The 13,361-nt window shown below is 48.1% G+C and overlaps 7 protein-coding genes across 7 annotated transcripts; 3 read left to right on the top strand and 4 right to left on the bottom strand.

Moving 5' to 3' along the window:
- Window positions 1-253: 253 nt before the first annotated feature.
- Window positions 254-1,235, top strand: N7529_010484 (urea carboxylase-associated family protein; the record flags this gene model as incomplete). The annotated part of the gene is made up of 2 exons (XM_057246011.1): window positions 254-989; window positions 1,042-1,235. 2 exons carry the CDS (start codon window positions 254-256, stop codon window positions 1,233-1,235), a joined length of 930 nt encoding a protein of 309 aa, XP_057094274.1.
- Window positions 1,236-2,014: 779 nt separating this feature from the next.
- On the top strand, window positions 2,015-2,417 carry N7529_010483 (uncharacterized protein; the record flags this gene model as incomplete). The annotated part of the gene is made up of 4 exons (XM_057246010.1): window positions 2,015-2,029; window positions 2,086-2,126; window positions 2,178-2,246; window positions 2,330-2,417. 4 exons carry the CDS (start codon window positions 2,015-2,017, stop codon window positions 2,415-2,417), a joined length of 213 nt encoding a protein of 70 aa, XP_057094273.1.
- A 507-nt stretch (window positions 2,418-2,924) lies between these two features.
- Window positions 2,925-4,362, top strand: N7529_010482 (alpha-ketoacid dehydrogenase kinase family protein; the record flags this gene model as incomplete). The annotated part of the gene is made up of 2 exons (XM_057246009.1): window positions 2,925-3,121; window positions 3,183-4,362. The coding sequence occupies 2 exons, from the start codon at window positions 2,925-2,927 to the stop codon at window positions 4,360-4,362; spliced, it is 1,377 nt and encodes a 458-aa protein (XP_057094272.1).
- An 88-nt stretch (window positions 4,363-4,450) lies between these two features.
- Window positions 4,451-5,966, bottom strand: N7529_010481 (putative 2-methylcitrate dehydratase (PrpD); the record flags this gene model as incomplete). Its single annotated transcript, XM_057246008.1, has 2 exons — window positions 4,451-5,583; window positions 5,636-5,966. The coding sequence occupies 2 exons, from the start codon at window positions 5,964-5,966 to the stop codon at window positions 4,451-4,453; spliced, it is 1,464 nt and encodes a 487-aa protein (XP_057094271.1).
- A 403-nt stretch (window positions 5,967-6,369) lies between these two features.
- Window positions 6,370-8,653, bottom strand: N7529_010480 (IQ calmodulin-binding motif protein; the record flags this gene model as incomplete). The annotated part of the gene is made up of 6 exons (XM_057246007.1): window positions 6,370-6,644; window positions 6,697-7,089; window positions 7,144-7,275; window positions 7,325-7,844; window positions 7,903-8,208; window positions 8,267-8,653. 6 exons carry the CDS (start codon window positions 8,651-8,653, stop codon window positions 6,370-6,372), a joined length of 2,013 nt encoding a protein of 670 aa, XP_057094270.1.
- Window positions 8,654-9,200: 547 nt separating this feature from the next.
- N7529_010479 (T6SS phospholipase effector Tle1-like catalytic domain-containing protein) lies at window positions 9,201-11,277 on the bottom strand (the record flags this gene model as incomplete). The annotated part of the gene is made up of 2 exons (XM_057246006.1): window positions 9,201-10,435; window positions 10,515-11,277. The coding sequence occupies 2 exons, from the start codon at window positions 11,275-11,277 to the stop codon at window positions 9,201-9,203; spliced, it is 1,998 nt and encodes a 665-aa protein (XP_057094269.1).
- Window positions 11,278-11,957: 680 nt separating this feature from the next.
- Window positions 11,958-13,325, bottom strand: N7529_010478 (uncharacterized protein; the record flags this gene model as incomplete). Its single annotated transcript, XM_057246005.1, has 4 exons — window positions 11,958-12,386; window positions 12,424-12,936; window positions 13,003-13,110; window positions 13,164-13,325. 4 exons carry the CDS (start codon window positions 13,323-13,325, stop codon window positions 11,958-11,960), a joined length of 1,212 nt encoding a protein of 403 aa, XP_057094268.1.
- Between the last annotated feature and the right edge of the window lie 36 nt (window positions 13,326-13,361).

Raw genomic sequence — 13,361 nt, 5'->3', positions numbered from 1 at the left:
CAATTGTTGGATGTAATTCTCTTCCGCGGTTAACTATGCGGGGCCAATCGATATCGGGGAGCTCATCCGATATTCTAGAGGGGGTTATAAAGCTGTCTCAATTTCTAGTTCTAAATAGTCCGATCTCACTCCTGGTTACGAAATTTTCATACAACATCTTGCTACTCTCGTCAATCCAACGTGGACTTTCTTGGGAATCTTCAAAAGGGATTTCTTGAATTCTTCGCTATATTCCAACTTTGAATTGTATACAATGTCTGCTCGTCGACCACCCCCAGCTTACACAGCACCACCCGAGTCGGGGGTGCATGCTGTCTCACAGCTCTACAGAACAATTTCAGAGACCGCATCCAACCCATCTGCGCGGACCCCAAAGGAGAAATTCGCCATTCGGCCATGCTCAGCCCAAGCGTGGGTTGTTCCCGCCGGGCACATATGTCGCTTGACTACACCCGATGGACCGCAAGTGGGCGACCTAAACATATGGAACGCTAATAATCCCCGGGAGCGAATGTGGGCTGCACGCACCCGTCAAATTCACGCATCCCACGTCTCGGTAGGCGACCGATTGTGGTCCAACTTGCCCTACTTACGGCCCCTGGTCACGATTACTGGTGACTCGCTTGGCGGCGGGCAGCTGCATGACGTACTTGGACCAGATGGGAAGCGGAATCCTGAGGCTGTGTTCGGGACTACGCAATTTGGAGGCCGGGTGCATGACTTGATGGGCACTCGTTGTGATCCATATGTGAATCTGCTCATGGGTGGAGAGACATTCGATTTCCACTGTCACTCGAACTTGACACGCTCTGTGGTCCCATATGGGTTGACGGAATTGGATGTCCATGATGTCTTGAATGTGTTTCAAGTGACCGGTCTTGATGAGGACGGGAAATATTTCATGGAGACATCCCCTGCAAAGGCTGGCGAATACTTTGAATTCTTTGCAGAAGTGGATGTTCTCTGTGCGTTATCTGCATGTCCTGGTGGTAAGAAACTTTGGAGATTGTCTCTGATGATACATGCTGATGATACTCCCAGGTGATCTTTCCAAATGGGGCTGGGACGATAAGGAGCTTGATATGGGATCGACTTGCCGCCCGTTAGGCGTGGAGGTATTTCAATTGCCGGACAAGGTTCTGAATGGATGGAAAGCACCGGAAAGTCCTCAATACAAGGGAATGCACGGTATGAAAATGCCTAGTCGCGAGGAGGATGGTTACGTGGGGCTGTAGAACCTTCAGGCTAGATAGTCGACTCTCCAAAATACGTCTTCAATATTTCATTCTGTCTTTTTTTGAATTGTGTCTATCTACGTGTATATATATTGGAGTCTCTTTCTGATCTTGTGGATAAAGCCGATTGGGATGTTCTAGTATTGTAGGGGAATACCTACACTGACCATAGGCTCTATACCGAATACATATAACTATAATGTTTTGCAGCACCCCGCAATTACTGATTGGATATAGAGGGGCAGTGTCGTCATACCACTGCAACCTTACAGAATTAGACAAAATCGAAATCAGATATCAAATATCAGAAGCCCTTGCAATGAGGATAGGAGGATATGGAAAATATTCAGGTTTTTGGGAATGTTGCGTGACGCCATGTCTGACAGGCCTTCTCCCAAAGGGGGTTGGTTGTAAGACGTTGGTAGTTCGGATCACGACATGTTCAAGTAACACCGAAAGGCACATTTATCGAATCGCTGTACTAGATTGTTTGTATGTGTAAGAGAAAAGAATAATGAGAAATGAAAAGAAAAGAGAAGAGAAGAGAAAGGAAGAAGACAGAGAGAAGAATATGCATGTCAAATGCGGGTCATTATCCCAAGGGGTACCTGCTTCAAAGGATGTTCCCCTCATCTTATCGCACATAAAATGCTAAAGGCTTCAACCTTTCTTTTCTTCTCTATCTTCATCACCACCTTGCTTTTCAATTTGCTTAAACGTTGACATATCTCGCGTTCTGCCTGTTCTACTATCGATCTGCTACTCCACTCTACTCCACCATGCCTCTGTACAACGTGAGTACTTGAATCAGAAACACGCGAACTTTAAACTGACATTCTTGGATTCTAAGATCACCCTCAAACCTGATGCTCCCGACGTCGAGCTTGAAAAGTAAGTCGCGCTTCATCATCGAGTATCTAGTCATACTAACGCGTCTTCCAGCGCCAAGAAGGAATTCACAGAGAAGGGCGGTACCATCAGACACTCATACAGCCTCATTAAAGGCTTCACGTAAGTGACGCACTGAACTTGCGCTATGGGCTATCCAGCCGCACAAGTTTCCTCACGAATCTAATAACAATGATCGATTACAGTATCGAGTTCCCCGATGACACTGTCCAAACCCTCGAGTCAACCGAGCACGTCCATGTCGAACAAGATGGCGCAATGAACACTCAGTAGGCGACTGTCATCCAACTGACTTGGGGCCGACTGAGAGACTGCAGTTGTGCATGGATTATCCACTTTGCATGGATTGGACGGTAATGCGACAGAGGAACTGAACACCCGGGGGGCTCTTTGTTATGATTTCTTAAGCGAGATGACTTGATACCAACTATGCGACTGCTTTCATCCGCGATGCCATGTACATCTTATGATTAACCAGCGTTCCAAATGCGAGGTACAGGCACCAGATGGAGCCATTTTCATTCCACAATGAGTTTGACTTACATCACACTGCGTTTGCAGACCTAAGTAAACTACAGATATTTATGTAGATATATACTAGTTTCAGGTGCCAGAGATAGGAAAATTCAGTACAACGTACCTAAGAGATGACAAGATCCTTGTTGATATGGTGGAAAACGAAGACCGACGATATCCGCTTCGTAGTGCAGATCATCGTCACCGCCTCGGCGAATCATTGTCTACCACCACTGACCCTCCACCTCATGGTCACAATTCACAATGGCGACCTCAATACCTCGAGCTTTGCCGTCAAGGCCCGGATGTCGCTTCCCCCTGACTCTGCGACGTTGTATTGCCCGTCGATCATCCACGCAGAGCGAAAATTGGGCTGGTCGCCCATTTGATGTCGCCAAAGACAATGTTGCGCAGCTGGCTGCCAGTCCCCGTCGACCTTTGACACTTGCAGACCTACTCAAGTTTGTCCCTCGTGTCTCCCGACTCATATCCAAGAGAGAGGCTAACCTTATGCCCATCTAGACATGGTCGCCCACCATTGGACAAAGAGGCTCTTCTAGCCTCGGCCAACTTCACTCTCTCCCTACTCCCCGCTCGACTGGCATCTCGAATACAAGCATTACGAAACCTGCCCTTCATTGTCGTCTCGAATCCCCATGTCTCCAAAATATACCATAACTACCTTCATTCGCTATCAACCCTCATACCATACCAACAGCGCCGCATCACAACCCTTGAAGAAGAGAACCAATTCGGAGACGTGCTAGCCGACCTCGTCCAAACCCATACAAATACAATCCCGGTCCTCGCCCGCGGATTTCTTGAATGCAGGAAATACGTCAGCCCCGCCGACGTCACAAGCTTCCTAGACACGCACCTGCGCGCGCGTATCGGCACACGCCTGATCGCCGAGCAACATCTGGCTCTTCACTACGCCTCCCAACCAATTAAAGATGACACATCCGCCGAATCCAGTGCGCAAGCGCCCAAGAGCTCAATTCCTCCAAACTATATCGGAGTGATCGACACAGCCCTGCAGCCCGCACGGATCATTCGGCAATGCGAGGATTTCGTCGGAGAGATTTGCGAACTCAAGTACGGGGTGCGACCGAGCTTGAAGATTGGGGGCGAGCCTGATGCCTCGTTCGCCCATATTCCCGTACACATCGAGTACATCATCACGGAGCTCTTGAAAAATGCATTCCGGGCGAGCATTGAGAACGGGAATGAGCGCGAACCTATCGAAGTGACTATTGCTGCGGCGCCAGATGTGCCCGGCGACCAGCCGCCTATCTCGGGGGATAATGATAATGATACTGCAATTGAGTTGGACTCGGAGGGTGATCGGGCCAATCGGAATGAATATATTGGTTATTCGGCTCCGTCTTCGCAGAGTATCACAATCCGCATTCGTGATCGCGGGGGTGGCATCCCACCTGAAGTCTTGCCTCATATCTGGTCGTACAGTTTTACGACTTTCTCCGATATGGATGTTCAGAACTCAGAGAATAGAAATATGGATGCTTTGAATACCATTTCTGCGAGCGGTGGCCACCTCAGCAGTATTGCGGGTCTTGGGTATGGGTTGCCGCTGAGCAGAGCCTATGCTGAATACTTTGGAGGCAGTATTGCTGTGCAAAGCTTGTGGGGATGGGGAACTGATGTCTATTTGACACTTCAGGGAGTTGGAAGAATTGACTGAGAGAGCAGAGCGACAATATTAGATACCCTTGACAAGACTGGGTTTTTTTTGGCCAGTTGAACCTATTCATTCTCGCAGATATATTTCTCTATAACCTTGACGTGACCAACGAGGGAATGAAAAGATCCATGAAATCCGACATTAAAACATCTGGATTTCGAACAGCCCCCAAAATCCGACTGATCTCTGTCGGGGAAAACATATAGCCCATATTTTTGAAAAACTTCTGCTGCACCGCTGCAGGTGTTTTGGGGTTCCGTACGTGTCCCACAGGATACTTAATCAAGATCTCCCGCAATTCTGTGCCATTTTTGAGATAGACCGTCATGCCCGCCCCGATGCTTTTTTTGTCCAGATCCAAGTAATCTTCCTGAAGGCGACGGTCACCCTTGACGACAATCCTTTCCCGCAGGGCTGTCAGATCCTTGCTCTTTGCCCAAGGGCTCTCGTCTAGATAGTCTGCCGCCTCCGGAGGACTTCCCTTCAGGAAAGCCAAAGCAACAACATACTGAATGCAGTGGTCCCGATCAGCAGCATTGTTGAGCGGACCTTGTTTGTCAATAATCATAATTGCAGCGTCAGTTGTCCTCAGCGATATCCCTCCAATTTGTCCAACAGGATCCAACAACCCCATCCGCCGAAACACACCAGCCTGCAAAACAGCCGCCTCCACAGCAGAAATCGCATGTCCCTCAACAGGCATAGTCTTGATCAACACATTTCTGACAGTCCATGACCCAAAAGCCCGCGGTAGCACAAACGCCTTTCCAAACGTTCTCTCCAAAAATCCAAACGGCCTCGCACTCAAAGCCCCAGGCGACCCAGGCTGGCCCCGCAACACCAAAAGCGCCAGCTCCAAAGCCCTTCTTGCTGCATCACCGGCCGCCCAGCCTTTCCTCGGGATTGTGTTCGATCCAGATCGATACACTCGACTCGGATGGCCATCCATCCAGACATGAGACACAGTCGCCATGGCTTGCTCTTCTGTCAACCCAAGAAGCCAGGAGACAACGGCTCCCGACGCCAATTTAACAAGCACTACATGGTCGATACCGTAGGCATTAAACGCATTCCCCATTTGGTAGCAGCCCTGAATCTCATACGCCTTTACCAGCGCAACCAACAGCGTCTGTATCGTCAGTCGCGGCCCGCGGTGAACGTGCCCCGACATACTCGCTCGCGCCAGCCAATCCATTGCCGGAAGTATAGCGCCGAGATTATCTGTTCCGACCATTAATCTCACCCAGTCCATTCAAATGCAGATGAGTCGTACCTGAAGGATGTCCCCATTCCACACCACCGAGCGCATCGTTATGATCCAAATAGCGGATCAAAACGCCTAAATCGAACGCTCCCCTCACGGGATCGACCTGAAGGTTTGTTCCTGGGACCTGGAAGCCATTTGGAACGATTGTTCCTTCAACGACCGGGCCAAGTAGTTTGCGACATGCTTCGCTTGTTGCTGCTGTTTCGATTGCGCAGCCCATTGCGTCGAGAAGAGCCGTGCGGGCGCATTTCCAGATCTCTTCGTCGTCTTCGTCCAGGGTATACTTGTAGACGTAGTTTACGATGTCGATTATTGGTTGGTCGTATGGGTGAGACATTGATGGCGAGGGAGTTTGGATATAGATACCTATATTCGAAGATCTTTGAATGGACGGGATATCGAGTACAGAGTTGTCGATGAGCTGTCCCAATGCTGTTTGTGGGCTTCTAATCGGTGTATTATTTCCTAGCATCACAGTCACACGCGAGGTGCTTTGTGGTTCTCCGGTAGGTGACATTCGTCCGTTGCTTTGTCTACATGTACATATGTATCTATTGAGCCGCCAAGGCCTTCATACTGCAATCTGCGCGACAGAAAAGCAGTAGATGGACGCTATCCCGTTTCATTAGATTGCTAAAAACATCCAATATAACATTTCCTATGTGCAATTTCCCGGATCCGGAGATATCCTAGCAATAAATCCAAATAATGAGATACCAAAGCAGAAGATTCCGTTAACTCTAGAATCCACCAACACCCCTAACTCTCTGCACAGCACCAATAGCTCCCTTAGCCCAGCTAAAGCGACCAGGAACGGGCCCCATAGAGCCCGGTGGTATCTCATCGGTCTTTGGATCATGCCAGCACCCATCCTTGGGACTAGCGGCACCATAAGCGGCCGTATTCTGATTCCGATTAATCAACTCCGTCCAAGCACGACAAACAAGCCCAGAGTCAATAAGAACATTGATCTCCTGGCTGTGGAAAAACGACTGCGTGTCGAGGTTTCCATTACCTGCACGAACATCAGCACCGCTAACCACCACTCAACACAGCGAGAAACATACCCTGGATAGCAATCTGCTCATCAACAATCATAAGCTTAATATGACAGCTCCGCTTCTTGAAACTATTGTGGATCGGCCGAGTCTGGTCCTTGCCAACATAGTAGTGCACACGTAGACGGGCCTTCTCCTCGTCCGATTCGAGTGAGCTGTACAGTTTATTTGCGATCATTTCGTTCGTGCCATTCTGGAATGGGAGGAGCTCGCCTGCGTCGTTGTAGCCGAGGCATAGGTAGCAGGTTACCGTGACACCGCGGCGAGCTGCGTTCAACAGAGGCTCGAGTAGAGGCTCGGCGTTCATGTTTGGTGTCTGGATGAGGATGGATTTGCTGGCGTGGTTGATTGCCGACAGCCAGGCGGAGTTTTGGGGTGTGTTGACGCTGCTGTGGTTTGGGGCTTGGGAATGTTAGACTTGGGATTTTGGATTTTGGATTTTGGATGGGTACTTACAACCAAATGGCTCTCTGTTTACTACTGCCATTGGGAAAGGCTTGTGGCGGGGGAGGACCATGTATGGAGTGAATTTGGGGTCTTGGTCGCTATCTGGTGCGTCGCCTTTTGTATCTGGCTGGATGGTGGTATCTGAGTCGATGTTAGGGTATGATTGGAGATGGTATTTGGGTGTACTTACTTAGATGGCGGCTGACGGCCTCAGTAGGTGACTCATTTTCTAGTGGATTAATACAACCGTTGACTCTCTGGGCCTCCTGAACAAAGTCCTGATCGTAGTGTAGAGATTTAGTTGTATGCTCAGGTAGAGACTCGGCTCCAGTATCTGTAGAGAGACCGTTCGTCTCTCCAGCTTCTTTGTGACATGGTATGGGTGCATCCTTGGCTGGGGAAACCAAAAGTGGGAATGGGGGCTCAAGCGGCTTTCCCCAGGATAGCAAAGCAGCATCGTAGAAGGAATCAACAATGGGTCCCTCGAGATGTGACAGCATTTCGAGGTTATCGTTGTCTTGGATATTACTGCTCTGTATCAGAGCCATGCGTCGGTCAATCACAGTGAATTTCGCATGGAATGTTCCAAAAATGGGCCGGTGGAAGTTGATGACCTGCAGATCGACATTGGGGATTTCGCTGGCTGCAGGTAGTCTTACTTTCCCACCAACGTACTGCTCTTCTTTGACATTGAGTCTATTTTCCCATGCCTAAGATCAATTAGGATTTAACCTATATGTAGACAGACAAGCACCTATGAAAACTCACCTGGCGAGGATCTCCCCGGTCGTAGATCATCTTCATCACTACCTTCTCGCCTCTTTCCCCCGCTCTTTTCGACAGCTCGCGGATGGCATTCGTCACCAGGGTGGATGCCTCAGAGTGGATCCAAAAATTCGTACCTAGAAAAACTTCATGTTCGGCACGAACAATACAATTCGCTAAATGACGACATAGATCTGGTAATGGGGCGACAATTGTCAGGGGTAAGACTCCTGTGCTCCCTAGTAGAGGGGGAGAGACAACCCCCGACATGGGGTTCTTTTCCAAGGCACACAGAGCGTCATGATACACCTAAACATCGTTGACGAGATTAACTATCAAATTCAACTCAAGGACGAAATTAGCATACCTTCAAAAAGAGCTCACTTGTTTCTGTAGACCCGAAATTTCCACAAGCGCGAGCCTTCTGCAGCTCATCTAACTCCTCCCATTTTGACACTTTGTCCGACTCTGATTCCTCTATACCATCATGCGTATGCGAAAGATGATGACCGTGACCCTCAAATAGCTTATGAAAGACCTTCTGCGGGTTTTGTGAGGGGTCCTTTGCCAACTCCGAAGTCACAGACGGCTTCTGGCAGAGATTGTACAGTTTGCGTGAAACCATGGTATAGCGAAAGCGATTAGGACTGAGAGGTTGTCTAATAAGCAAAGCGACTGCAATGAAGAGAAAGGAACCGGTCGCAGCAAGTATTTCCACAACATCTGTTACGTTCCGTGGATATAGTGCATCCATAACTGAAGGTTTTATTATGACGTAGGCTTAGCTCGAAGAATTAGATGATGAATATTTTTAGGGCTCAACTGGGTCCAGAGGGATTGAATGGGGTGTGGATTCGATCAAAATAGATCACAATGGAGAAAGAATTGTGATGCCTAAATGTTCATATTTTCTGGGCGTTTTGGCATGGTCGCTTCCAAGCAACTCCAAGCAAGTCCAAGCCAAAATGACGATATTCTCAGCCCTACAACGTCATATCATCCCCACAAATGCTTGTTTTTCTGTAAGTTGACCAAATCAAGTAAGGAGCTGCCGAGTACATGAGAATGGCCTATGATGTACAGTGTATGTACGTTGTAGGGCTGGTATATTTAATCAATCAATGCTATTCTTAGCACTCAAAGCCAGCATGGAAAGAATTGGGATTAATACTTTCATTTGAAGCTGTAAAGATCATTTCACAAATAGTTGAAAAAGAATACAGGAGAAAGCCCCAAATCCGTGCCGCGCGTGTCCCTTAGCTGAGTTTGCTGGCTCCATTATTAATACCAAAAAAAGAAATTCACCCCCGAATTACCGTTTTGGAGTATGACACCTCCGAGGTACTCCATTTAACTCCTTTGCTCTCGAACCCCTTCGATTCAAATTCTTCCTGAATAACCTCCGCCTCGAATCCATCTTGTCCAACATCAGGAGGATTAGGCGTCGCAACCTTTGCCGATTCAACTCCGATATCAATATCTGGAATACCCCAAACAGACCGACGGGGCGTCTTAATTCCCGTCCTTAAATATACATCCAGCTCATCGACATAATCATACGCAGCCTTACCGGTGATGGCCAACCTCTCATAGGAGTCCAACCCTCCCAAGGGCCACTCAGGTAAGGGCTTGCGTGCATTACCCAGATCATACACAACAGAAGGACGGCCTTTTTCGTCGACAATTTTCCGTCGGTTGAATTTGACTCCATGGCCAATAGGCGTGTACTCTGGCAGCTGCTTTTCTCTGAACCCTACCACCGGGTGGACATATTCGAAGGTATCACCAAGCGGCTGGCCATCTTTGTCTAATGGATCATAGCTTCCTGGTGTGCGTTTCTTCGATCCGTTGAGGTAATAAAATGGTGTGAAGCTGTCTTTCAGAACACCCGTTCCCCAGCCATAGCTGCGCTGCTTGTCGCCGGATTCGACGGTCGCAAGGGAGGAACGTTTGAAGACTGCCGCTGTGCGTTGAGCCTGCACCAACAGGGATTCCCTGAGTTGTGGCTTTTCAACAAGTGTTGAGATGTGGAATTCCATATCTGCTCTTTCCTTGCCGAGGTATTCTTCGTTGAGCGAGAGATATGGCTTGATCTGGTCAAGCATCCAGGCAAAGGTGATAGAGGACATTTCTTCCATGTCGCCCTCATTGTGAAGTGTGTCGTCCGAGCCTCCACCAATGTTGATGTGATATCCGGGGAACCACACTTGCCTCAATGTGCGAGGGTGGACTTGGTGTCTCCGGTCGTCTTCCAATTTAGTTAATTTTCGACTCTCCTCGTTCAAGGCTCTCGCAGTCATGTTGAGGTGTCGAGCTGCACCGTTGATATCCTCGTCACTGGCCTTGCGGCTCTCCTTGAGCTTGATTGCATTTTGTAGGAGTTCTTCCCACTCTTGGGCTTTCTTCTCGACTGCCGACTTTTGAGCTTCTATCTGCTCTGAGGTGACATTTCCGAATTTGGGCAAATACCACAGTGTGGGTGTAAATGCATTGCGGTGTTCGTCGAGACCTAAAGCTTGGAATGCATGTCGCACATCTGGTGTTCTTTCGTCAGTATCGTTCAACATCTCACAATCCCGGAGACAAGGGGAACGGCAATCTCGCTCTGTACTCACTGGCTGAAAGATCAACATTCTCCCAGCTACCTTTATCAGACCACCACAGAAGCCATGATGGGAGCTTCACGCCCAAAACCTCCGGTATTCCAATGCTACCAACAGTATCATAAACTCCAACAACCTCAATATTTCTAGACCCCTCCTGGGCCCAATCACCTTGAGCACGCTTCTCAAAAATGAATTCGTCACCCTTCGCACCCTGATTCTCATCAGCCTTCCCTTCCATCCACTCAAACCAAAGATCACTGCAATAAAACCTCTTCCCGGGCTCATTCTTTTTATAAACCTCCCAAAGATCGGGAAATTTATTCAAATCATGTTTACCACAGATACCAATATCAGAGATCAACCCAGCAATCGCACGGGCCGTAAAGGCGCCTCTCGAGAACCCAAAGCACATAATCTGGTCCCCGGGACTGTAGTTCAGAACGCAGAAATTGTAAGCTTCGACAATGTTGCCTTCCACACCCTCTCCGATGGCGCCCTCGATCTTCTTTCCCAGCGCAAGAGAGGTCGTACCAATTCCGGAGTCGTACCAGACTATTTGCTGCCACTGGTTGCCCTTTTCGTCAGTTCCGACACTGTTCACTGCGCGGCAGAGACGCGTCACGTTCGATGGGACGTTTTTCTTCCCTGAGACGGCGGACTGCCATGTTCCATCACAGCAGATGATGATGCGTTTGCGGATTGGAGGGAGTTTGGCGTCCCGTCTTTGTTGGATAACGTATGGAAGCACTTGGTGCTCAGAGCACAAAGACATTTTATCTCTATGCTGGATAAATTGTTTAAATGGGACTCAGTGGAATTTCCTCGAGTCTGGTAGGTGGGGTCTGGGTATTTATGTAATTGCATTTCATAATTGGATATATACACATCTAAAATCCTAGCTCCAGTGGACGATGATCGTTGTGGTTCCTCCTTTTCTGCTTGGCCTGCATGAAACTATAGGGACTAGTCCTGCTAAGATACGAACTCCGACGCCACCTTCGGCAGCCAAGCCAATTTTGGGCCATTCAGGTGCCCCATTATTCGTGTTTGCTTCAGCTGCGCCAGTGATTTTTTCACAGGATCAGCCCTGTCTATAGATTACTAGTCCAATAGCAATGCATATAATCACCACTCCATGTTGGTAGGTGCCTCAGCCCCGCGGGGTCAGCCCCAAACCAAGTTTTCAGGGAGGGCGACAAGGCGGCCTAACCTTAAAATATCCTCAGCCAGTCAGCCAACTACGAGGAATGTTCGGAGTATAAGACGACCAGGGAAACCAGAGCCGAAGCTCAATGCCTCGCTCTTTGATTCAGCAATAGAAAGAAAGCTTGGGGAAATAAGCTAGCTGAATCTGGGTAACTCAACCTTGGTAACCCACGTTCTCAACCATTGGATATGAAAATTCAAAAAGCCTAATTAAATCAGATGTAGTTCTGCACAAATGAAACTTGTCTATTTTTGTCGCTCTGTGACTATTTGTACAAAAGTTTGTTGGACTCTAACATGATTTGGTGAGATCGCCGGACTCAGCTCTGCATTCAAAGCCTCTTGGCTGCTGTTGCTAAGGCTGAAATTCTTCCGCCTTGGCGATGAGACTGTGATTATTACACTTTTGGCATCATCTGGGTCGATATCAGGGCGCCAGTATCTCGTATCTTGGGATCTCGTGAATCCATCACTGTTCAAAGTAGACAGTGGATATGATCGCAAATGCTTTCCTTGGTCGGGTGTGCTTTTGGAGTATGTGGTGTTTTCATCCAAAAGCCAGCGGAATAAAGGACGAAGAGTGATTAGACTGCCTGCTGTGATGCCGAGGCCGGTCTCAATGACGGACCATATGGCAATTTGCCAGGTCGAATCTGAGAGATAATTAGTCTCAAACTTTATCGAAAGAGAAGAGGAGCAAGTGGCTGAGAACATACAAAGAAAGTTTTGGTCGGAGTAATATTGCAGGAATGGGATTCGACAGGCCACTGCAACACTCGCACTTGGAAGAATTAGTGCGATCCTGTGCATAAAGCGGGGAAGGGATCACATACATTGCTCCCAGGCTGAGGATTCCTCCAACGGCAAACTTCGTCCGGAAATTCATCTGCAGGTTCCAGACTAAGAAAGCTGGCAATATACCAAGTGTTATATCACACAATATGGTCGAAACGCTGTAAAAATAGGCAATATTTAGAAGGATTGGCTTGGGCAGACATCTTCCTGTGGTCGTTTGGTCCACTTGTTGCCAGAAAAAGGAGATAGGGTGGCAGTCAAAAAGTAATATTAGCCAGAACATAAGCCCGATCAAGATTGTGACAACGATTATACACCAAAGAACTATTCGATGGCATTTCTTGACAGCCAATCGAAGCAGTGCATGTGCGATGGAAATTTTAGTAACAGCAGAGGTCCAAACGTAGAGCATTTGACCGAGCCACCACCACTATGAGGGTCAGCGATTAGCAAAATATAAACCAACCCGTAGTTTTGCCTTGTAGATCCCACATACCACAAGAGCCTTCTTATAGATCTCCACACTTGTAAAGTCTGTATATGTGTGGCCGATCCCATTCATCGATCCAATGATGCAACAGCTGTTCAAAAGTATGAACAAAAACTAGTAGATAATTAACAATTTGTTATCAGATCATATCACAGGGGACATTGTACCAATGCAGCAACCATCAAAGCATCGTCCCAACCAAAGGCTCGAATAATGTTCAATCGAACAAATGTTCGCAATGAAACTGTGATAACAGAGAGAGACATCATCACAATCGAAACGATAAAAATGGCCAAGCTTCGGCCCTCGAGAGGCATTGCGGCTCCCATTCTGGCGATTCAATTCTGTGCTGTCCGAGATAGGAA

This window comes from Penicillium soppii (genome assembly GCF_028829465.1).
Source record: "Penicillium soppii strain IBT 18220 chromosome Unknown utg000007l, whole genome shotgun sequence".
NCBI classification, from domain to species: Eukaryota; Fungi; Ascomycota; class Eurotiomycetes; order Eurotiales; family Aspergillaceae; genus Penicillium; species Penicillium soppii.
The sequence above is the reverse complement of the archived record's forward strand: the minus strand, read 5'-3'. Positions and strand labels throughout refer to the sequence as shown.